This window comes from Mugil cephalus, chromosome 6, assembly GCF_022458985.1.
Source record: "Mugil cephalus isolate CIBA_MC_2020 chromosome 6, CIBA_Mcephalus_1.1, whole genome shotgun sequence".
NCBI classification, from domain to species: domain Eukaryota; kingdom Metazoa; phylum Chordata; class Actinopteri; order Mugiliformes; family Mugilidae; genus Mugil; species Mugil cephalus.
In genome coordinates this window covers 5431413-5457085 of record NC_061775.1, presented here as the reverse complement: position 1 = coordinate 5457085, position 25673 = coordinate 5431413, and the positions used below count along the sequence as shown (strand labels likewise).

At 42.7% G+C, this 25673-nt stretch overlaps 1 protein-coding gene across 3 annotated transcripts; it reads left to right on the top strand.

Moving 5' to 3' along the window:
• The first annotated feature begins 313 nt into the window (after positions 1 to 313).
• Positions 314 to 25399, top strand: rxrgb (retinoid X receptor, gamma b). 3 transcript variants are annotated; one of them, XM_047588289.1, is made up of 10 exons: positions 314 to 478; positions 15164 to 15399; positions 18364 to 18508; positions 18796 to 18975; positions 19730 to 19890; positions 20995 to 21124; positions 21513 to 21645; positions 21932 to 22023; positions 22427 to 22532; positions 24482 to 25399. In XM_047588289.1, the coding sequence occupies exons 1-10, from the start codon at positions 448 to 450 to the stop codon at positions 24627 to 24629; spliced, it is 1362 nt and encodes a 453-aa protein (XP_047444245.1). In that variant the 5' UTR covers positions 314 to 447; the 3' UTR covers positions 24630 to 25399. The 3 variants fall into 3 exon arrangements, with proteins under 3 accessions (XP_047444245.1, XP_047444246.1, XP_047444244.1); XM_047588288.1 differs by lacking the exon at positions 314 to 478 and adding an exon at positions 6231 to 6436; XM_047588290.1 differs by lacking the exon at positions 15164 to 15399 and having other exon boundaries at positions 359 to 478.
• The last annotated feature ends 274 nt before the right edge of the window (positions 25400 to 25673 follow it).

The window sequence follows — 25673 nt, the reverse complement described above, 5'->3', positions numbered from 1 at the left end:
CACTCTATTCGGTGCGATCCACATTAGTTGTGCTATCATATCTTTTGGCGTGATGTTGTTTAAATGAGCTAATTAGAGTCACTGAAGCAGATTTCCAGATACTGGAGTTGGATTACGTGTTGAAACAATAGACTGGAGGGACGGCATGCACTAGCTTATTCAAATGCTCCCTTTATTCTCTCTGTAGTGAAACATTATTCTTTTTTCTTTTTTTTCCGAGAAAATGTTGCAACACAGTGTCTCTGCAGGAGAGATGTTTCGTCACGATCGTGTTGGAGCTTGATATCGACCACTGTTGTCATTGGGAGAAGCCCTGTTTTGCCGCCCCCTCCCTCGCAGGGCCCCCGTGTAGAGCCGCCTTGCAGAGTTCAGTCGGGCTGGGAGAGGAATGCGCTGGGATGCGGAGCAGCAGCGACTGTAGGGAATCGACGCAACTACTCGCACAGTATGGACACTAATGATCCGTATTTACACCTCAGTAAGTACGCTCCAGTGATTTACATAGAGCCCGCTCGGGCTGTTGTGTTCCTCCCGAAGCTGCTGCATTTTATTTTGACTTGAGAGGGAGTGCGTTTGTTTCATGGCGTCTTCTCTCCGGTCTGCGAGCCGTGCGCGAAAGTGCTGGCGGACTTTAACCGCCTACTCCTGTCTGCCAGTGTTACTCTGTTAAAAAATCGTCTCGCAACTCTGCGGTTTCAAACGAAAGCTGCGGCCACTGCGAAAGTCAGGTGATCGCGGTTGTGCCGGTCCGGCAAGGTCAGAGGTTGGCACTTTAATTGCGCTTATGTAATTTATGGCGCTTGTCGCGCGTCCCTTGCTAAACTGTTTGAGACAGAAACACAATTTATTGGTCTGGGATAGTCGTCTCATCCACAGAGAACTGTGCGTAGCAGCGCGGAGGAATGGCGGATTTCCACTGATAAACAAACTTAAAGCGCTTTAGTGGTAGAAAGGAGAGTAACATGTGAGACGCGCCCTGGTCAGCGCTGTGGCTATATTCAGCTGGATGACAGCATGATGTGAATTTGCCCATAACGCTGAACTCTGGTCTGACTCAATGACTTTGCCCTTGAACCAGCTGATGCCTCTTTTCTGTTATCCTTTTAGTGACAGCTTTAAATCCGCAGAGACAAGGAAGTGGGACATATGGAGTTTGCAACATGTGCAATACACAGACGTCTTTCTTGTGCTCGGCTGTGTGTTAATTAAATCGTTTAAATCTGACTATATGTGAAATGAGAGTCTCAGGCTTTTGCTCTCATTGAGTCACACAGCATATTCATCACTCACCATGTGATGTTTTTTTTTTTCTTGTCATTCTGAAAGATACGCTGATTGTCAAACAACAGCAGTAAAAATATGGCTTGCGCCTCAAAACAACTCTTCGTCACTCGGAACATGAAAGATAGTGGTGGTGCATTACAAGGAGGCAAATAAAAACCGGTCTTTGAAGACATAATTAGGCAGCCCCTTTATCACAGATATCTCTGCACCATTTGGAGGGGATGAAAATTGTTTCCATAATGAATTTGGCTCCCAGGGGAATGACAGAGACATCTGGATGAGAGAATGTAGAGGGAAGCCCACAGTGTACAAAAGTAACACAGCAGTCCCCCAGGGCTGCACTGTCTTTCCTCTCTGTCTTTAAAGGTCTTCTTTGTTAAGGCAGTAATGGCATCCCAAGATTTATGCAGATTTGACTGAGTCAGACCAGTGTGTTTCAGACATTGGTCAGTCATGTAAAGACATGCCCTGTGAGTGACACTCTGCTTTGTTACAGTTTCTATATTACACACTGTTTCTTCAAAAAAAGTGATCGGTCTCGGTTTCACTTGTGTTTCCCATCATAGGCTCACAGTAATGTTGTTTTTCACAATACCCAACAAAAGCCAGCAGTCTGAATATTTGTACATTTCTTAAATAGTCCCCAGTATGCATTGTGAGCAAATGTCATAGTTGTCAAAGCGCTGGTCATAAACCAGCCCCATTTGAATCACGCTGTTTTCATTTTCATGCATTCACTTTATGAAAATTGGTAGTAAAGCGATTGGGCTGAGTGAAAGCCACAACCGCAGGAAGACCCTTCCAAGTCTGATTTTGTCTGTGTGTTGGCTCACAACTGTGATTTATAATGTATTTTAACATCATCAGCCCACACAGCAGAGGCACGCATAAAAACAGGGCAATAAACAGTTCTCGTTTCTGAACTAGGATACGGACACCCTTTGCTGTCACAAGCCAAGGCGAAGCAGTGTGGAGTCAAACAAACAAACAAACAAACAAACAAAAACAGTCTAGTGATTATGCGCGAATGGCTTCGTGATCCACCTCCTTAGCTTTTCCCAGACATGTTATGTTTCAGCAGGTTTGATGCAGTCCTGCCCGGAGGCTGATGAGTAGAATCAGCACTTTTCTCTCAGCACTTCAGCATATTTTATTTTCCGTCAGTGGAAGTGATTCCAGACAAGCTGCACCCACTAGCTGCTCTTGACTAGCTTGTGAATCGGGGAAGTCATGACAGAAAAAGGAGAACGTGATTGGAGAGCGAAGGGAGCTAAATAAAGGGGAAATGGAGAGTGGGGGTGGAGTGGGGTGTGGTGGAGAAGGAGGTCATCCTAGTTGATGTGAACTATCGTCACTTGCCAGGGGTCAATGCTTCACCTCCCAGAACACACACTCGGACACACAAAAACATGCCTTTACTTCAAGGCGGCAGATATGCAGACTTCCTAAATGCATTTCTGTCTGTGTTACGGTCACATGTGACTTAAAGAATGTGGGTTGTACTGTTTGAGCGTGAGGTCCCTGCAGTACTAAAACCTGCTCTAAAACTTTGATCCCTGTACAGATCGTTTGACATGCAGAATTAGACAAACCACACAGGTATAGGAGGTGTGGCCCTCTGCAGGTATTTGCTCATGGATTCTATAGAGAGAGATGCCTGCAATGCCTCAGTGTAGAGACATGCATCATCACACAGTACATACCACTACTACTAAGAATAATGGGTTTATTTCAGGATACTTGGGTTGGTATTTGTGTGTCAGTGTAAAATAGTCTGCTTGTCTTGATTGTGGGTGATGTGGGAACAGGATGAAGTAAAAGAAGGGGTGTAAGGAGGCCATTCTCTGGACTAATTGCCAGTAATTAGTCATTAACAAAGAAGGTCAAAGCCTTGATTTAATTCCAGCTTTAATCAAGCAGAGAACCTTGAAAGGCTCATGTGCTGCAGCACTATTTGGTTATACGATGCATTAAAGTGCTTCTTCGCTACATGAGAAATGTAAATATATTTCCACCATATGAATGCTTTCCATTTACAATATACGGCCATCAGACATAACATTAAAATTGCTGACAGGTGAGCTGAATTTCTTCAGCTTTAACCATCTTGGAACAATACAGTGGTCTGCTGACTTTAGGACCTGGCATTCATGTGGCTGTTACCACCTAGACCAGACCAGACCAGACACCCCCACCCCATAGCAATGACATTCCTTGATGGCAGCAGTCGTCCCCAGCAGGATACAGCCTGACACACACACACACAACTCAGAATAACTCAAAAAACATGAAAAACAGCACAAGGTGTTGGTAAATGGTGAACCATGCTGTGCTAAAAAGCCCACTGTGCAAAGAATATTATTAATTAAATATCATATAGAAAATAAAATAATTAAATATAACAACGTAATATAAATAATTACATACAGAGAAAGATGTATAGATTTATGGGACATAGATATGTCGCAAAAAATGAAGAAAACAAATGTTGTAATGTTGTATTTAAAAAAAAAATGACAACAGTATAGGCTCAAATTAGAGTCATTTAGTTTTTGAACATGTTAAAGTGACATTCAAGAGTATTTCCAGAGTTTGTCATTGTAAATTACTCAAACCCTAACCTTAACCCTAACCCTGTAAAATACACTGGCATGAAAAACATGTATATGTGCATGTGTTTTTTTTGTGTGTGTGTGTTTTTTTGTTTAAAAAAAAGCACCAAAACCTCCCCTGGTTCCAGCTTCTCATTCTATGTGCAGATGCTCTGGTTTCCTTTATTACTGTAAATAAAATATCTACTTGAGACAAAACAGCACTTTTAAAGACATCACCTTAAAAAAACTTGTGATTGGTGTAATTTTATGTTGTATTCTGACAGCTTTTAAATAATAATCTTTATTTGTTACAGCCCTATGTAAATAGAAGGTTTTAGCACCACAGAGCTCATTAGCACCATTAAATAAGAATGTGTTTTTTTAGAAGGGGTTTACTCACTAGGCTCTGTATTGACAGGACGGGAGTTCTTCATTGTGCCCTGTGCCCCACAGGACCACAAATAGCAGCTACAGGTAACAGCTAAGTACATTAGATCTCATTGAAACCTCTCCATTGGGAGACATGAAGAACATGCTGTAAAATACGCCTGGCTATTTTCAGTGCTCTGAGTGCCATTTTAGTGTGCCACTCCCGTCTCACATCCACAAATGCAAGCACGCGTTACACGATCACGTCCTTCACACTGTCAAAAATGATTGCTGGCAGGGGGGGAGGAGGAGGGCTTAACAAGAAACTTTTCTCCTGAGATTATGTATGCTGATTAGATTATTAGAAGTTCAGATTTAAGAGTGTACCATAAATTTAGGGCTGCCAATTATCCTTCTCCCGTGTCTTCAAACTCATGATACATCCAACATAATTGCTAATTATGGCTCTCAGGGTTAATTTGGCCTGTCTTATGTGGGCCGTGACACACTATTGTAATGCAGCATGCTTTTAAGAAGTGCCGCATTATTTTAATTTAACCCTGTGGGATTTGTTGAGTCTGAAAGAGAGGCAAGCGTTGCCTCTCTTTCACCGTTTTCTTCTTTCTTCTTCTTGTGTCGGGCCGCCGTGTCTCTAGCCAAGATACTGTCACTGGAGTGGAGCGGCGGGGGGGGGATATGGTTACCGGGGGCTCTCCTTCAAACACCGTAAAGACAGTCGATCCAGTCACATGCAGGTGCCCCGCACAAGAAAGCACTGTTGAGTCATGGAAGTAAAATAGATGTACACATGCCAGCGGAGGCTTCTCAAGGTTTTATTTCAATGCAAATGTCTGTTTCGAAGGCTGGAAGGGTGTAACGGGAGGAACATTTGATAGGATGGCAGGATAAATTAAAAGGAACAGCTGCAGACTAAAAGCGTCAATTTCACATTTATTGGCCGGGGCCATTTTCTGGTGATAATAATATGTCATACTCCCATGACCGAGAATCCACGCGGCCTCTGTCATTACTGAACAAGCTGAACTCTTGCAGTTTGCTTTTTTAGAACTACAGTATTACTTTTTTTTTATTCCCGAAAGCCTGTTCTGATAGATACGATCTTGTAACAAGGGTTGTTCTCCAGATTGAATCCATCTCTGCATGGGTTTAGCAGTTTATTTAGGTTCCCCCAGGATTTGTCATGTATTGTTCCTATTTGCCTTTAAGGTATATTTTTGGCCTGCCTTTCCATCTGGCTTTTCACTTTGCTGCGTGTTTTCTTGGCCATCCTAGAGCATTGAGAAAGACAATTCCTGACTTCCTGGAATGCTATAACACTTGTTAAACACACAAACATACTAACGCAACACAGAGGAAACTCGACACGCCATCAGCAGTACCATTAAGAATGCATGCTGATATGGCTATTTCTTGGCATGAAGGGGAATTACAGATGTTTCAAGGGAGATAAAGGAGAGGATTCTTGTAAGTCACTTTCTCTGCTCAGATCCCTTTTTCTTTTTTTTTTTACATCGCCTACATATTGTACAAAGAGTCAGTGACTAATATTCAGGGGGAAAAAAGAGAACAAAAAGAAGAAGAAATGTCATTGATGTCTGAAGAACTGTCTTCCCATATTCTCCCCCCCGGATCTCTTTTAAGGGGGGGTAATCAGAAACTTCTGCTTGTTCTGTACTCTGAAGAGTCTGCACACCCTGCACCACCATGACCCCCCTCCTCTACCCCCCCTCCATGGCAGACACCCTGATTGCGGTTCCTCAACAGGTGTCTCAGTGCATATAGCTTTACCAAGACTCAGAGAGAGAGAGACGTGAGTTGAGTGGGCGGTGGAAGAGCTGATTTGTGCGGCAGTCGGGCAGCAAACAGTTCCTGTGGGATTGATCTCTGGGAAAGGATAAGCTGGGTAATCCTATAACCGGCGCCGGTGGACTCCGCCTCTTTTTCTCTTCACCGATGCCCCCGCCGCCCCGCCCCCACCCCTCCTTCTCCGCGTTGACCCTTCAGTTCCTGTCCTGAAAAGTGTCTGATTGAGTGTCCGCCGATCCAGCACTTTGTCCCGAGTGACTGGCGTTCAGCCAGCGCCATCATTGCGCCCAGAGGCATGTGGCACCCCATGGCATCACCCGCAACTGGAGGCAGCCCTGAGAGGGAAATAGGTTATGGTCACTGTGAGTAGCAGGGTTTTGTCTTGCCTGTGTGTGTATATGACGACTGTTGGATATCAGTCAGACTGCAACACTGTTGTTCTGTGATTGTCCACAGAAGTAAAGCTTAAGCACTAAAAGCTAACGCTGCACAGATGTATTACTGTAATGCCTCTAATCCCTGTGCACTCTCTGATTAAGTTATTTAGATTTTTTTTTCCTCTATTGAGGGAAGCCTCCAACTTACAGGGCAAATTCATCCGTGGAAAATTTTCGGCTTTGCAAATCTTTGTTGAATTTTTGTGGTTTGTTATTGATCTTTAGTGTTACGTTTTTTTTTTTTCTTAAAGTGTGGACTTTTTATTTCACCAGGAATTTGTGATCGCTGTTGCTGCCATGAGCTCAGTTGCTGCTTTGAAAAAAGCTGGATTACTGTAACCAGTTGTGACAGTAACAAGGCGTCTCTGCTGCATGTTACAATCGAGAGCTTGTGACTCACTTGTGGTCTCAGATGTGGTCAGTGCGGATGCCACTCAACCGAAAACGACGCTTCCAGCTCCCTTCGCCTTGTCCTTCGTTATCTGTGTAGCTCTCAACACTTGTCCCTTCATATTAGCCCTCTCTGTCCTGCTTTCTCTCTCTGTTTGTGTCTGCTGCCATTCACCCTGCATCCTTCAACCGACGCTCACCTTCCTGAAAAGGTGTGTGTGGTATGGAAGCGAGCTCACTTTAAAACATGCTGTATATATATGTGTGTAGATAGATAGATAGATAGATAGATAGATAGATAGATAGATAGATAGATAGATAGATAGATAGATAGATAGATAGATGAGACTCATGCATGTTGTTCAGGCTTGGGTTGACATAAGGATTAAGACTGATGCAGATTCAAGTGTACCTTCCATGGCAGTCCACATGATATATATTCATGACAGAGGGCCAGCTTTACTGCTCCCACTGAGAGCACAGCAGGACACTTAACTCAGCTGTGATTAAATCCATATTATTCTGAGCTCCGTAATGTTGATGAAATGCAAAGTGCACTTGACTCTGTTTAATACTAAGAGTAATTCATAAGAATACGGTGACAGTGGGTGATGCTGCTGGCTTTCAACAAGTAGAAGGACAACCAGTCTTTACATTAAACCTGGGCACACCGTATGTTTTCATATTGATTCATGTCTGAGACAGGCATTATGTTGTATAGCACTGAAATGGCATTTCACATTATGGTTGCCTGGGAGATGTGCATGAAGGGTGGGAAAAAATGCCGTTGAACACGGTATGGATGCGCAGTAACGTGAAATGCAGTGTAGGTGGTTTGTTGTTGAAGTGTTTGGCAGTGTGACACGGTGATGTTGCTATTTTTTTGCCCGTTGCTTTGGTGCACATTGAGACATTTAAACTGCTAATGAGTGGACCGCCCTATGTTAATACTGCCCTTAAGTCTCTCCCACCATTAATGTACAGCCCTTACACAGAGTTCAATCATATTTTGGTCCCTGACCAAGTAACTAAGAAAAAGTTAGAGATCTTCATTGGTTGGCGCCGTTATTTTATCTTTAATGCTAAGTAGCAAACCAGGTCCTAGATCAGGTGCTAAACTTGTTGTGGCAAAGCAAAGCCTCACATAGCTATATAGTACAGTTATCCTCTATCTAGATTTGTTGTATATTGCTTTATTGTTCTAATTTCCTGGAATTATGTTAACATATATTATACTAACCACCACAATAGATTCCCCATGTGTGAATATACACTGACTAGCCACAACTTTATGACAGCTAACAGGAGAATGAAATAACATGGACCATCTTGTGTGTTTTGCTGGGAAACCTTTAGGCCTGACATTCATGTGAATGTTACAGCACAAGGTGTTGGCCTCCAACTTCACTTCAAGTATTTGTGGGATGATCCCCCAAATAACAACATATGCTCAGAAGGCCCATGTCCATTCTCTGATGAGTCAGAACTGTTTTGGAAGGCGACCTAGACAATATTAGGCAGGTGTTCATAATGTTATGCCTGATCAGTGTCTGTGGCAGTAAAGACAGATCTGACTCTGAATAGCGTGGATGTAGCATAGAAGGTGTATGAGGCCCTCCGCAGGTGTGGTTTAGCTATGCTGTAGTCTGACATTGACCTTCCCAGAAATGTAGTTGCAGACTGCAACTGTGAGGGTCTAAAATGCATTTCCACGTCTCTGACTGTCTGGACAAGTGCAGAATATTTGTACTATTTACCTAGACACCTTCTCTCTTGAAATGATACGTGTGTGTCTTTGTCGTTTAGCCTGTTTCTTCTCATTTCAGTTCAGGTTTTCTCATTCCCTTCTGGTGAAGAATGCATTTTAATATCCAGATGCTGCTTTGCCCTGAGGCTAAACTGTAAAGCTGGCTGTGAAGTCTGGCTGACCTTAGGTTGTGTTCAAAGGTCGAGGGGTCAGGTTGCTCTGATCACACTCTCTGGGTCAGTATAAGCCCCCCTCCCCCTCCCCCTCCTCCTCACCGTAACAGCAAAAGACTACGTCTATGAACTAATGTGAGTCATCAGGAAGCGTCGCAAGAGCAGATGCTTCGATTTGCCTTTTCTGTCCAGCTGTTTGTTTGTTTTCCAGGACTGCTTGGTCAGCCTGTTCTGTGTTAGCTCTTGTTGTTTAAGCTTCAAACCTTTTTATCACTTGCAAAACAATCTTTATCTTGTCCCTGTCTCAGCCCTGGCCTCTTCATCGATCGCCCCCCTCCCTGTGGAAAAAAATCGCACTGGCAGGCCTGTGTTTGTAGATGTGAGCTCAGGAGACCGGTGGCCTACGTGTGGGGGGAGGTGGGAATGATATGAAGTGCTTAATGTTCATATGAAACTACTGAAGATACTGTTCTTGGAGGTGTGCGAGAAGTTTCTATAATGCAGACTTTTGGGTCACAGAAGTTCAAACCTTGTTGTTATAGACATTTTGTTTTTCACATTTAATGTTTTAACAAAGACGAATGATGCTCAACTATGACACCTGTTCAAGTGACACTAGAAATTTTAATCATTTTGAACTGAAAAAGCAGTCAGAAAGTGGAACAGGTGTCCTTGAAGCAGCTTTGGAAAGTTTGCTGTTTATGTAACAGCACACCTTCATTCTCTCTGACTTGTAGCTGATTCTATCGCCTACACTACAGCTGTGCAGAAAATAAAGAAGGGCTTTTCTCAACTGATGATCTAATGTTCTCAGCCAGGAGCCCAGATTAGTGGTGTGTGTGTAGGATCATTTGAGCACTGGGGAGGGACATGGGATAGAGTCCTCCCCCATCCATCCATCCATCCATCCATCCATCCATCCATCCATCCATCCATCCATCCATCCATCCATCACTCCCTTTCTTCCTCTCTGGCTCTGCTCTCCATCCCCTCCTCCTCCTCCTCCTTCTCCCTGGCCTCCCACCTTCTTGACAGCTGGCCCGCTGAGCTGCAGATACTTACCCAAGGATAAGAGGATTTTCTGACACAATTGATCAGACATCAACCTCATTTAGCAAAGAAATGAATGCTCAAAGTGTGGTGATTTTATTTATTTATTATTTTTTTGACTGTGTGTGTATATGTGAGGGTTTGCGAACAGAAGAGGCGAGCGGCGCTGGCAGTGAGCAGATTTCTTAATTACACGTCCGCTGAGTCTAATGAGCTCCGCGGGCTGTCCATCTGATTACTTTAGGATGCGTTCTGTTCCATGTCATTTTGCCGCAGCACTGTCAGCTACAGATGGACACATAGAATATAAGTATTAAACAAGCTAATGCACATGCTGAGGATTCTCCTTTTGTGGGGCCTGATCTGATGTACATGGAGGCTTGTGTTGGAAGGGAGAGAATCTCCTGCTTGCCCCCAGTCACTTATTCCTCACTGATCACCACCTTGTACTCTATATTCCCAGTGCTGGTCTGCTCTCCAGACAGGAGATATTATTAGTTAGTGGGCCATGGTCTTATTGAATTACCACACAGTGGAGCGCTCCATCCAGTTACAACCCAGTAATTAACACTAAGGGATTTAGAGGGTTTGTGGTCTTTGATGTTGCTTTAAAACCTGTTGATCATGAGATCAGCGTTGTGGTTTTGGCTCTCGTCTACCATTGCTATCAGAATAAGGACCAGCAGCAGCTGGGTAATGGACTTTTGCACATTGGAGAAAGAGATAATCTGATGTTGATAACATTGAAGTTCAGAGAAACTCTTGAGATAACATTTTTTTTGATAGACAGATTTGCCTATGAAAAGCCAGGAAACAGTGGAAAGTGTTATCATAGTTTCCCGGAAAAAAAAAATGGGAGATGCCTTCAGGTTGTTGGTTTTGTCAAATATATTTTAATGCAAGTAACACAAAACTGAGGAAAGCAACCTATCGTGATCTATTAGAAGGTGGGACTGTTAACTGTAGAAAATAGTTTGATAGAACAATATTGGTAGTTTTTACTCAAATGTCATCTGAATACTACAGAACTGTAATGTCTGACAAATCAGTTAACTGAGAATCTTTAACCTGAGCAGCTTATCAGAGGGGAGTCAACAAGAAAATGCACGACTGTAAGTAAATTTTTATTTTTAATATAACTTGGTAAATCACAGCGCCAACTAGGAGCCATCTGTCCTGAATTAAGCTCAAACCGTATATTAGGGGTCACCTTGTGAGTTTCACATCCCCTCGTTGCTGTGATTTCTCGGAAGGATCAGTGTCACTCGGCTGCTGCATATAGGAAACTCTTTTGAACTTGGTTCAGGAGTTTGGCAACAGGCGACCTTTGATTTGCGACGCCAGCGGTCAAAGGTGCCCTTCGTTGCTGCGTCTGTTTGCTCTCAGATAGATGCTTGAACTGCTGAAGCAGTGTACAAGTTTAAACAAAGACTGGCAGTCTACGTGATTCTCGCGTTGATATGTTTATTAGACCATCTATGGAGAAGCCTCCCAGTGCGTTCTAACTTATATATCTGTGATATATATCTTGTGAAACAAGGGACAGGACTGCATTCCAGAGTTGGTGATTTACATAGAATGGAACAGCCGGTTGAGGCGGGTCGTTCAAGGATAGGCCCCTCTGAGCCGCTCCGGGCCGAGTAATTCTCTTCCTCTGCTGAACATGTTGTCCTTCTTTCACACACAAACACATAAAGCATGCTCACCTCGCCTGCCATTCTCTTTTAGGCATCCCAGCAGCTGACTGTCCACGTGCTCTTTTTCTCCCCTGTGCTTCGTAGCCATGGAGTCTCCCTGCTTTGGAGAAAATGGACAGTTTCTGTTGTGTCAAACGTGCAGGTTTTAGCAGGAATTTTGCTGTTTCAGGTTAAACCAACACTGGTTTCAAGACAACCGGTGACTACTGTCACTAACACATCAGTTATTTTTCAGGTCACGATTTAACCAGTAGATGTTTAAAATAATTTGCAAGTTTTTGGTCAAAAGAGTGACCTCAAGTGGAAGGCTTGAGCTTGTTATGTGCGACCAGATGTCCAAAAGATATTCCAATTACAGAGAGCAGTGCAAGCAGCTCAGTCATCAAAATGATTGTTGTAATGTATTTGGCTTCTTTTTGCCAGTTGATTTGCTGTCTCAGCGTTAGCTTCTTAGCACAACAACATGAAATAATAATACTTTCTGGTCTGCTGACAGTTTCTAAGTGCTTCTTGTTCTGTCTGAAGTGTTTCTTGTTTGTCCTGATTGTATGGTAAGAGCAGAGTTAAGTTAGAAAGAAAAAGACATCGTTGCGCAGAAAGATGATTTATTTTGTTTTGTTTGAGGTCTTAAACCTTTTCTAGTTTCTTTATCGACCGTGTTAAAAAAACAGGTATGGACACTTCAAGTTACAGCTTGTCTACCCCACCGATCTCCTTTCATATCTCTCACTATAACCATCTTACCATTTATTTCACCTAGATACTTGTTGGTCTGGATGCTTAAGAGAGCTTGTTGCCGAACCGTGCATGCGATAGGCCTGTCACTATATCGCCTACTCAGCACTGGAACAGAATAGATCTTTATGAACCCCAGAGGGAGTGTGTCTTGCACATGCAGAGAGAGGTCAGTGCACAGTGAATGCTGTACACTGGTGAATGATTACGTAAACTTGTTGACTGTAAATGCTCTCTTATCATTGATGAATTCAAATTGAGGTTGTAAATTGTCTTTGGTTATCGTCCGAACAGTTGAATGATTCAAAGCAGGGAATCCAGTTAGCACCGTGGGAGAGTGAGAGGGAGGCCCTGATACATTTTTGCCTGCCAGGGATCACTCATGGAGGGCTGGAGAAAGTGGGCGAGCAAGAAAAGGGGTGGAGGCTAGTGTCTCAGTGCTAAACAGGAAGTTGCACAACATCTGTTCCTTGGCATACAGAGAAGGAGTGGATGGCCAGCTGCATTTAAGAGTGTGTCTTCATGCAAAAAGTGCTACAAACAGGCAGACATGACATTCCCCACTGTTTCCCAATTCCTTGAAATCTAAAAGCAACTGTGCTTCATTACCAAGAGTTTCCACTTCCGTTAGTGATTACACTTGTGATACACGGGACTTCATCTCTGCCTGCAGTTAAGTAGTCCTCAGAGCAGCATTTCAGAACTATTGCAAAATATGTAGCAAGTTGTTCTTTTGGGAAGGCTGGAGTCACTTTAGCATGCTTGATGGGCAAAGCGCATATGTTGAGCAAATTATTATCAGGGCACGACAAAGCAAAAACACATCTTTGTGCACATAAGAGTGGTTCTTGTGGCAACCGTGGCCTTTACGCATGGTATACTTACATGAAATAATTACAGTTATTGCACAAAACAAGCAATAGTGAGTCTTTTTTTTTAAATCCATGTTAAGTCACGTCAGGCCCTAGAACTGAAGCTAATTATTATTTTTATCATTGATTAATTTGCCCCAATCGGCTGTATGTCCCAGCTGAATTCTTAAAGATCAGGTGAACAAATGAAGGTGCCTGTGTTGGTGAACAGTCCAAAAACAATATTTAGACGTAACAAAAAAAAGAAAATCTCAACTCGTCACATTTGAGCAGCCTTATCAAGAGAGTTCAGGAAACGTCTTGTAAAAAATGACATAAAAGTTGAGCAGGTCATCTAGTTGATAATTTGTTGCAGCTGACTTGAATCTTGGGCTTCCAACATCAGTTTCAATGATCAGTAGAGTTTTCTTGATATTTATACTTTTATGTTAAAAAAAAGTCAGAGCTCACTGAGTACTCTTAGATTAATAAAGTATGTTGTGAAATGAAGTGTATTTTTAAGGTGGGGAGAATTATTCTCTTTTTAAAAAGACTTTTCCTGACACACACAAATATAATACTAAAGCATATTTCAAAAGTACTGAATGCCAAACAAAATGTATTGGATGTTTTGTTTTTGTATCAGTTTTCTCTGATAACGCCTTGGTAGTGGTGCCATATGAAAAGAATGATCACTGTTTGCTCAATTTGGGTTTCATGTAGAAAAAAGTAGTTAATTTACTTGACTTTAAGAAACAAAAACACAGGTGGTGTTCATTGCGTGTCAGTGCCAACGAGTCATTACCCACCTTTACCCACACACAGGATGCAGGAGTGTGACATTTAACTAAGAGCAGTGGAATCCAGCCCAGTGTGTATGGGTGAGGCTGGGTGGTTGTGGGTGCACTGACACATAAGCAGAAGCTCCTGCGGACCAAACTAAAAGGTTTACATGCCTATGGTGGCACGTCACTCATCATCAGTAACATTTTCCACAAGAAAACCCACTTGTATATGATTCATCATCATCAGCTCAGAGCGCTGTTGCTTAATGCATGTTCCTGTGCCGCGCTAGCCCGTGGCTGTTTGTACACATTAAGTGCATGTACAGTACACACTCCTCCATGTGTGTGCGTACTGTACAGTATGCGTGTGATGGTATTTGCTAACATTTGTGGTGCTCACAGCATGTTCACTGCATGCACAAAATTATACACCACGCCCTGATACCCCAATGACTGACATCTTTTCTAAGTAGGTCATCTATGTAAATGCCACACTGTCAGTTTACATCAGTGGAGGCAAGATAAAGTCAGCAACCTGTGACCAGAATCAGATAAGCTTCACTTTGTGTAGCCATTTTTAAACAACACTGTCTGCGCACAGACGCCTTGCACCGTTCGGCCAACAATATATACATATTCTCTGGTATAGAGCCTGTTTTGATCCTTTATACTATGATAGTCAATTATATTTGCAATTATTTCTTGTCAGCTCATTTTTAAGAATTGTGTGATATATGTATCACATGGGAACTTAAATCTGCCTGAATCTGCATGAGATAATCTAGCTGAGAAGAGAAAACCACTGCCGGTTTTATTTCAGCCTCATAACATGACTTTCTGTCTCCCTTCACTACCAAAAAAGGACCAAAAAAAAAAAGAAAAGAATAAATTAAAATGGAGAATATGCTGACCTACTGTAATCAATAGTTCCCAATAGATAAAAGACTAATGGTAGTGTGAAAGGGGCTTCTCTGACTGACAAATCCATTGAGAACCATCACCCGTCTAGACAGTTCAGTGTCTCTCTGCTCTGTACACAGCAGACCTGCAATTTGCCACCATGTTCCCTAGAAAGCATTTCAGTATTCCATTAAAAAACATTTGCTTGTTTCATGTGACACTCAAATTTCATGTTGTAGTAGCTTGTGAGGCCGCTGTAGCCAGACCTGCTGTTTTGGCTCATAGTATCCTGTCAGTTTATTCTGTGTTTGCGTAAACTTCCAGACTCTACAGGGCCGATGGGCACAGTCCACGGCCATCCTCCTTCGATGGGTGGCATGGTGGGCCACCCATCAGTCATCAGCACCTCCAGGCCCTTACCATCCCCGATGTCCACCTTGGGCTCACCGATGAACGGCCTGGCCTCGCCCTACCCCGTCATCACATCGTCTCTGGGCTCGCCCTCTATCTCGCTGCAGTCTGCTCCCAACATGAACTTTGGACCACTCAACAGCCCACAGGTGAGAACGTGTGTGGGTGTTAGATGAGCCTGAGATAACAATGGGCCGTCTGACATATGTGGCTTCAATTTAAAGTACGTTTTTTTTTAATATGGGAAGAGAATATACCTTTGGACTTCATACGTTTATGACTATATAATGGCCTTTGATGTAGTTGAAATGGAATGTTTTACGTAATCTAGCCTACATAATTCAGTTCATGAAAACTGGCGCTATCCAGAGCAATACTTGGAAACACCAGAGAGTGTGGTTTGAAGCATGTGTTTAAATGACAATAGAGTCCACCTACGACTGACTACATTTGCTGGTTTCAGCAAGGTCCACATGTGTGAAGCGCTCATGTTCTCTGGCTGATCATGTGCTTTTCATTCTTGGAATCTGAGGCAGGGGGTTGAAGGTTAGCCATAACCAGTGTGGCAGGCATACCTTGGCGTTCTTGTCGCTTTCCTACCCTTCTCCTGACCTTTTAAACTTCTCGTCCTAAAGGTCATTGCTGAGTTCTCAGTTACTGGTGTCATGCAAGGAGAGTTAAGACGTAGTCCGACTGCTAGCCTTTTGAGGGATTACTGAAGGAAAAGAGCATTTTTCCTCATCTCTCCTCCCTCTGTTCTGACATTTTCTACTTTTTTCACTTTTCTGTGTCCACCAGGATCTACTTTCATTCTGTGTTTATTATGTAAGAAATGTTTCTGAAACTAATGCAGCTTTCTTTGTGAGATTGGATTTTTTTTTTTTTTTACAGTTCAGTAAACACTAGACAACAACATCCCGGGATTTTGCTTTTTACTGTGTGGTACAATGCTTTGCTTTCTTAATGTGGTCTTTTGCATGAACTCCAAACCTCACAAAGCTCAGTGCTTTGGTCATCAGTCACACGTACACAAACACACATGTGGCGCTTCAGAGGCTGGATTGAGGCCAGTGCTGCGGGGCACAGCAGACAATGATATACATTGCTTCAATCATGGTATGGATCTTGGCCTATAGCGACAGCCTGGGTTAATATGATTGTGTGGCTTAACAATCTTTTCATTGCTTGCCAACAGCTAAGTGGCTGAGCTGCTACCAGGTCATTGTGTCATGTATGTTTTTCACAGGTGAACTAGAGTTCATGAGCAGCACAGGGTTTCTATATTCTAGATGTATGGATGGCCCATTTGTTATCGTCTGAACATATGCTCTAAATCACGTTTAGATGTGAAATTGAAGATTGAGACTGAAATGGAAGAAGTCTAGCTTTTTTTCCCCCCAGCGGTTACCCAGTTATATTAACGGTTATATAATTTATTTAGCTCTCAAATCTACAAATTAATATTTTCAGAGTTAATATATAATTATATGTGAGTGGAAATGTGGGGCTGCAGCCAAAGATTATTTTCATTGACACTTTACTAGTGTTCTAATCTTTCAGCTGTGCTCCATTCATGATGCTTTTAAAAAATGACAAGGTGTTGACCTGGCCCCCAAATTCACTGGATCCCAAAAAGATCAAGTATCTATGTGACGATCCATATGTGAGGCCCCTCCCCTCAACCCATAGGACCCAAAGGCCCCCACTAACAGCATTCTGTTGTTGGACACCACAGGACGCCCCCAGAAGGCCCATGTCTATTCTCTGGCACAAGGGAGACCTACGCAATATTAGGTCGTAATGTTACGCCTAATCAGTGTACATGTTTGGCCCAATGAAGACCTAACGTTGCATGTATGATGCCGTATGCTCATCTTACCATGTGTTAAATAAAGAATGTATGATGCATCAATAATCTATGTGCAGTGCTTGTAGCGCTTTTCTGCAGCAGTGTGTGTTATCTGCCTAAAGCTGCATGTTGTCTGAACAACTGTTTGGAAACACCAAAACGCTTGTTTTTTTCTGACCACACGAAATAAATTATTTGTGAAGACTGTATTGTGTGCCGAAGAGCAGTAACCGCTCACCGCTGACTCACCGATGATTAAGCAGGCAGGAGGTGAACGCTCGTTTAAGTGTGACTATCCGTCTCCACACTCTGAGAAGATGGTGGCAGTGTAGAGGACCAGCACGGTCAGTGAAAAGCACAAGACAGCAGAAGGAACATCTGTTCTACCTCCTTCTGCTGTAAGGTCACAGCCGTGGTGTCCTGAGTGCAGTCTGCCATTAGGGTATATTCTTAGTGCACATGGTAAATAAGTGATAGGAAGAGCCTGAAGTGACTGTGGGAAGGATGTCCTCTATGTCACACAGCATCAAATATATAGGGCCGGGGTGCATATGTAGGTCAGCCTCCTTGTCCTCAGTGGCTATGCAGATGTGTGCACACAAACGACTAAACAAACATAAATGCACAACAAAGTTATGGATTGTGTCAGTCTCTCTTTGACACACGGGAGAGTAAAAAGAGCACGAGTGTGAGACCCTATGGTGTGGTCGTTAGCCTGACTTTAAAGTGTGAAGTTGTGGATTCGTGTGTGTCTTAAAACCACCTGGGATCCCATTAAGTGGCCGATGAGACCAAAACTGCATTAATTAGAAATCCCAAGTCTTATCACTATCCTAATTCCCTTCACAGTCCGTGGTCAAACCATGTGGTTTTACACTGGCCCCCTCTCCTGTTGGGTTTCAGAACTGCACCCACTGCACACGTGATTCCTCTCCAGCGCCTCTCCCTGTCAACAAACATTAAAAAACCTGTATGACAAGCCTCATACACAGGCCTCAGCCCCTCCCACTGACAGAGCATGTGATCGCACCCTGAGACACTTTCACAATAATGTGCGTGGGTGGGAAGGGGGAAAAAAAGCTGTGAGCAAGCGGAAGACAAAAGGAGAAAATAGGGGAAGGGAGACACTGTCATCAGCGTGCCAAAAACATTTCACTCGTACTTCCTCTCTGCTTCCTCTACTGCTCTTTTGCGTTCACCTCGGGCCACCTCAGCTTTAACTCTTAGCGCTCTCTTCTCTCTTCTGCCTTCCTGTCTTTCACAGATGAACTCTATGAACAGTGTAAGCAGCTCAGAGGACATCAAGCCCCCGCCGGGCCTGCAGAACCTGGGAAACATCAACTACCAGTGTACGAGCCCGGGGGGGATGTCAAAACACATCTGCGCCATTTGCGGAGACCGATCGTCAGGTAACGGGATGGGGATGGTGGAGAGGGATGGGCTAACACATTTGCACCCACACATCAATCATAACCGAACAGATGAGGACAGATAAGAAAGACAGACATGTTTCAAGGTTTGGTTCTGCATTTATCCTGTTGCGAATACTGTTATTGTTCTGCTGTCAGTATATTTACACGTGTATTACTTGCGGTGCAGTAAATGGCAACATCCCAGTTCACAAATATCGTCGTGAGCTTCACTGAGTTTGCACTGTGAGATAAAGGCATATCTGATCGGTTCATTTTTGACACAGGAAAGCACTACGGCGTGTACAGCTGCGAAGGATGCAAAGGCTTCTTCAAGAGGACCGTCCGCAAAGACCTCACCTACACGTGTCGAGACAACAAGGAGTGCCTGATTGACAAGCGCCAGCGGAACCGCTGCCAGTACTGTCGCTACCAAAAGTGCCTGGCCATGGGCATGAAGAGAGAAGGTGTGTTTGAGAAACTTCATCATGCTCAAGGATACAGTCGGGGCCTTTTGTTCTTCCTCTTAGTCATTTAAATATACAAACGTTTGATTAAAGATCCCAAGTTCGAGTTGTGTTTATTGTCACATCTCATCTTGGAGGATGTAGTTTATTGTCACAATTAATAAGTAAAAACACACCAGGGTGTGAAATACTGTTTCTAGTAGTCCCACATATGCTACATATAGCACACAACAACAGAAGCTACTGCTGCACTAGTCTGTCTGCTACACTACGACAAGTTCTGACACAGAATACAGAAATAGTTTCTGAACCAGAGATGCAGAATCTACAAGAGGAACCTTTAACTTTAACAATGAACGTGCACTGCTATTGACAGCTGCAGTACAACGCTGTATAAAAACTGCACACTGTCATTGCTATTTATAACTACACAAGATAGCTGTACAGCAGTACAAACGCTGCCTATGCGATGAACTGTACAGGTTACAACTATACAACTAGAGTGAGCATGATTATTGACAGAGTGACCATTATTTATGTTTGTGCGGGCACTGATGACAGCGCTCATGATGGGGATTTGTGGCCGCTTGTGGCGTTTTATAGTTCAATAATTAAATTAATTATTAAAGCAGTGTGTGTTTACTGTAGATCTGAGAGTCTGTTTTAATATGGCCTGCTGAGAGTTATATTGCCTGTTGTTCAGGATATTAAACACAGGGTGTTAAATATGGATTTCATGTGCCTGTGTGCGCAGCGGTGCAGGAAGAGAGGCAGCGTGGGAAAGAGCGGGGGGAGAATGAGGTGGAATCTACCAGCAGTTTCAACGACGACATGCCCGTGGACAAGATCCTGGACGCAGAGTTGGCTGTGGAGCCCAAAACAGAGACGTACAGCGACGGAAGCCCGGGGAACTCAGTGAGTGTCGCACACGATATTAATTAATCTTATTGAAACACAAGTACCAAAGCTAAGAAGAATGGGTAGGAGTGGTTTAATGAGCGGAACATAATCAGTCCAGGTGAAAATAAATTCAAAAAGGTGTCTCACAACACTGAAGATGTTGTGATTAGTCGGGTAATTAAAGAATAACACAAGCTGAGGTGTTTATGCTCAGACTAAATTCAGGCTCGATAATTCAGACATGCTCCTTTGCTCTGTTGATAGAATCTGAAGCGTGATTTAGTTCAGTCAGTTATTTATTTGCACAGGTTTTGTTTGGCGATATGGTTCTGTCCTGGGAACCCTTGCTCTTCCACGTGCTTGTGTAGAAAGCCATGAAGCCAGGGAACCTTCCTGCAGGACGGTCCGCAGTAGCAAAGAACACCTGACAGAACTAGAGAAACACGCGCTTTACATAAACCGGCCTGGAACCTCCAGAGCAAGGAACAACCTTCTAACAGGAAGAAACCTTGAAATCTGCCTAAGGCCAGCCGGCTAGAGACAGAACAGAGAGAAGAGAACAGCAGGAGAAATGAGATAAACATACATCTGGCATAGATACATACATCTGACTAAAATAAACACGTAGAATCAAAAGGTAAGGTAAAGGTAATAATGAGATAATGTGGTACTGGATAGAAGGAGCTGGAGAGGAGGCAGGTTACTGAAAAGCTAGCAGAGGAAGAGGCCAAGGTAGGGCGGATTTAGGAATTGTCCAATAGGAGGTTGTGCTGAGGTCAGCTGACAACAATTTGACTTGAAAATCATGTAAACCACTTCAAGATGTCAAACTTAGACTTAGATCTGAATAAGCACAAGTAGACACTGAACAATCCGGAACAGAAGCACATTAAAGCTCATAATATTCAACTCAGTGACAAAAAGGTGGCATACTGTGTCATTATCATATTTCAAATCTTCTATTTCAAGGACTTATTCATGCTTTCACAAGTCATGAGAGGAAGCTGCTGGTTTACAAAACACCCCAAAAATAACTGAAGCGGCTCCCGCTCGCCATCTGTTTACCAGCACAGCTATTAACGGCCTTTTTTGGCATTCTACCACCTTGTTCACCTCCAGACCAATGACCCAGTCACCAATATCTGCCAAGCGGCAGACAAGCAGCTCTTCACCCTGGTGGAGTGGGCCAAAAGGATCCCCCACTTCTCCGAACTCCCCCTTGATGACCAGGTCATCCTTCTACGAGCAGGTACGCACACAAAGGATATATACACACCTGTATGTTCATGTGTGTGGAGTTTTTTCTTCACAATTGTTGCTCATTCCCACACAAGCAGTCTATTTAAATTTTACATTTACACAAAAGATTTTTGCCTTCTAGTATAACAGAGAAGTGGTGAAACTAAATATAACTGGAGTTATATAGAGTCCTTAGAGTTCACTTTGCAGCTGCACCAGTGCTGACCTCTGCTGGTGTGAGAGTTCACACACACGCCCAAAAGTCAAGAAACCACAAATAAAAGACCTTAAGACCACAAGAGTCTTCTTAGCTTTAAATAATGCAAGAGCATACTAACAAATCACAGCATTAAATTTGTATGTAATTTACAACTTTTTTCTTTCTCTTTTGTTTCCAGGCTGGAATGAGCTGCTCATCGCCTCGTTCTCGCATCGGTCGGTCACGGTTAAAGACGGCATCCTGTTGGCCACAGGTCTTCACGTGCATAGAAGCAGCGCCCACAGTGCTGGAGTGGGCTCCATCTTTGATAGGTAGGAAGCATTCAAAGATGAGACAAGAGTTGCTTCACTACAAATGGATTTACACAGGTGCACCCATCCACTACGACCTCCTCCTGTTGATCACAGGTAGAAATATGGACTGAAGGTAATATGCAGACGGATTTGTTACTGATTTAGGGGCTGTATAACACTGATCTGTATAGGTCGTGCCTTTTTTGGGACCGCTCAACTTGAGCAGATCGAGAGTTGTGAAAAGTGCATACTGTATATTGTTGTTGCTGATTAACTGAATTGTTGATGTCTTTATTTTCTGCAGAGTCCTGACAGAGTTGGTATCTAAAATGAAAGATATGCAGATGGATAAGACGGAGCTCGGCTGTCTGCGCGCTATCGTCCTCTTTAACCCAGGTCAGTGTGGACACCACGCGATACACTAGAACAGCGGCGTCAAACTCATTTCACTTCAGGGTCAACATGCAGCCCAGTGAAATCTCAAGGGTCGTCAGGCCAGTAACATAATAGCATAGTAACTTAAAAATAAACTCAATTCAACAGCTTTTAGGAAACATTTTAGTAAGAACTTCCAATTTCTTAAGAAGAGTTTTGGCACACAGCTGCCATATACAGTTTGGTTCTGAGATTGACTCTTGTGTGCTAGTGAAACACACTATTAAATATCATAACATCACTGCTGCCTGGAGAGACTTCACTTCCTCTCGGCCTCTCGACCTCGTAGCTTTAATTTCTGTTTTGACCTCAAATAAGTTTGACTGCAGTTATGTCTGTGTTTGATGTGACATTTGTGTTTCAGATGCAAAAGGTTTGTCAAACCCACCAGAGGTTGAGGGGCTAAGGGAAAAGGTCTACGCCTCATTGGAGTCGTATACAAAACAGAAGTACCCTGACCAGCCGGGCAGGTAGGAAATGCATTACATCACAATGAGCGATCAATATTAAACACCATTCTTTAATTGCTGCTTACAGTTTACATTACATTGCCACAGAGCTCTTACATAAGTGAAATGCTTTACCACAGCATGTAAATGGATATAGGCTGATAGATTGATTATTTATGGTTTTCATTTGAATGACAGCGACAGGTGCTGGTGATAAATCCCACGTGGCAGCTTACCGGGAGCAGAACATGCAATCTGATTAAAACACACCATACACATATATGCTTGAACTTCTCACTTCATCAGGTACACTAGTGAAAACTAATTCTAATATGACAGTCCTGCATTAAATTCTGCTTTATGACTGTTATAATGTCCAGTTTATGTTGGAACAGTGTAAGAAAGGAGGTAAATCGATGTAGTTGGAGGTTCTGTTGAGCTGCATTGAATTAAGCATAACAACTGTCAACATCTGTCTCTATTGTTTAGCCTAGCGCGCTGAATAAAAGAGGTTGTCAAAATAATAGGAACACGTGTCTGCACAACATAAAACAATTCAATGGCATCACAATCCACAGTCTCGAACATGAATCAATCAAGAGCTCTTTGTTATTTTAAACTTGATACTGAATACCATAGCCTTTATGAAGCTAAGATTTAGCGCAGGGCTATTATGTTTGAATGTATTCATTTCCACTAGTCTGCCTAATGAACTGGCAATAGAGTGTACATCAGTAGCCTACGCTCTAAAGGTAGAGTGAGGATGCTCTGAAAAATAATTCTACGACTAAATACAAATGTGAAATTTGTATTTAAATAAAATATGACTTGAGTTAAGTCGGTGTGGTCCACTGTTGTAATTCAGAAAATCTTGAAATGAAGGGAAACTTTGTGTTATTGGTTTCAGAGAGAGGTGACTTAAACTCTGGGGCAGTTGCCATGGTGAATGACTCTGTGTGCCTGACCTACTCGCTGGCAGGTTTTCTGCAGTAAACTCTGATTTTGAATTCTCTCACCCCGTTAAGCCTCCAAGAGCTGCGTGACATTCATATCATTCCCTCATTCTTAGAGTCAATATCAAACCATACACCAGAGAGTATTATCTGCAAAAGCTTACAATCTTAAGAAACATCAAATTTATATTAGTTTGTCTGTTACCTAAGGTCTATCTTGACCGGTTTTATGATCAGTCTGTCATTCTCCTTCTTTAATGCACTGTAACCCAGAGGACATTAAAGCAGCTTTTCCCCTGCATTAACCAAACTTTACTGCTTAAATACATCTGGTCTGCATGACGTGTCATACACGTTAGACACTCATCGGTGAACGGGCATTCATGTTGTGACTGGTCGCACTGATCCAACATTACTATCGTAGTTAAAATATCAGAGCGGGTTGTCCACAAACCAGAGGGGTAGGGGTTCAGTCATGCTCAAGTGTCCTTGAGCGATAAGTTGAAACCCCTGATCTGAATGAATCTGAACATGTGTGTGCTTGTGTGAGTGAATGGGTTGGTGTCTCTGTGACCGTAGAATACCAATAGGTAGGCTTTAGGTTATTTTAGATAAATTTCAGGGTCTGCATTGGCACACACTCATGTTTCCAGCGCTCTTGGATTCGAACAGAAGCTCGGCTCCTTATTTACCTGTTACGGTGGTGAATCATAATATTCTGGGGTAGAAATCTCAGGGTTAGTGTCATAGTTTCTTGATATAGGTCTACAAACATTTAAGTCTGTTCAGATTCATGTGTAAACTGTTCATACACAAAACACCTTGTAATCTGTAAAATAAAATCCACTTCCTCCTTATATGTTTCTCTCATAGGTCTCATCAAAAAAAAAGAACACAAGGAAATCTAAATGAAGTCACTTAAGTCCTTTCGTAACAGGACGCGTTTGGGTTTTCTTTAGAAACAGTTTTGACTGGCCAAATGTAATAAGCGTTTTCCTCTCCTTTCGTCATCCCCAGGTTTGCCAAACTGCTGCTCCGCCTGCCCGCCCTGCGCTCCATCGGCCTCAAGTGTCTGGAGCATCTGTTCTTCTTCAAGCTGATCGGGGACACACCTATTGACACCTTCCTGATGGAGATGCTGGAGGCTCCTCATCAGATCACATGACACCAGTCTTCCCCTTCCCCTGTATATATTCCCGCGTTGTGAGCGATAAGAAGATAAAAAAGACTTGATTGAAATTGTAAAACAGCTTATTTTGTACCAAGTAAAAACAAAAAAAATGTCATTTTGTGGTTGAGGGGAGGTTGCAGTTGTGAGACAGACGATGGAGTACTCTGTCAACATAAATTCTAATAGAGTTGTTAACAGATTTTGTAAATAGGTAATTTCAGGTGTTCCTTTTAAGAATCACCCAATGCAATTTCAAAAGAAAAGAAAATCATATTTTATTCAGCACAATTGTATAAAAACAGAAACCATCCCTACATTTCTTAAACACACATTTAAGAATTCTTACAGAATAAAGTTATTTAAAATGTATTTGAGAGGTGTTGTGTGTATTTTCTTATTGGCTGATCTGATCAGATTTTACCAGCTCTGCGCTTTTAAAAGCAAGAGCAAAACTGCTGTTCCTTCCGTCCACCAGATGGCGTCCACAGGGTGTGATCATGACATGACAGATGCTGCTTCACGGCATCTTCGAAGTCATCTGTCCGCAGATTCCTGTGTCCTCCTCATGCTTTTAGTCTGGTAGAGCTAAAGGGACCGAGCCTCTGTGGGCTTCGGCGTCAGGCCTCCTTTACACTATTGGGACTGCTGGTTGTGTTACATAGAAATATACAAAGACCAATGAAAACAGGACTGTATGAAAATCAGTGAAAGTGTTGACTTGTCAGTAACAAAGGCTGCAATAAAAGATGTTTATTTTATTACTATTTTTTGTTAGTTTTTCTCATTAATTCCCTCCGCATCCGCATCTCCTTATTTTCCAGACGCTTTGAATATGACTGATCTATCTATCTATCTATCTATCTATCTATCTATCTATCTATCTATCTATCTATCTATCTATCTATCTATCTATCTATCTATCTATCTATCTATCTATCTATCTATCTATCTATATCTGGTCTGTGTGACTGTCGTTTAGCTTGGACAGAGTAAGGGGAAGTGAGAGACAAAGAAGGAGAGAGTGACAGAAACAGTGGG

What these genes read in the sequence shown, in the direction of transcription:
- rxrgb (XM_047588288.1), top strand. Translation starts at nt 6,370, where the DNA reads ATGTGGCACCCCATGGCATCACCCGCAACTGGAGGCAGCCCTGAGAGG. An exon ending in GGAAATAGGTTATGGTCACT is followed by an intron (nt 6,437 to 15,163) that starts GTGAGTAGCAGG and finishes GTAAACTTCCAG; the next exon opens with ACTCTACAGGGCCGATGGGC. An exon ending in CATGGGCATGAAGAGAGAAG is followed by an intron (nt 18,976 to 19,729) that starts GTGTGTTTGAGA and finishes CTGTGTGCGCAG; the next exon opens with CGGTGCAGGAAGAGAGGCAG.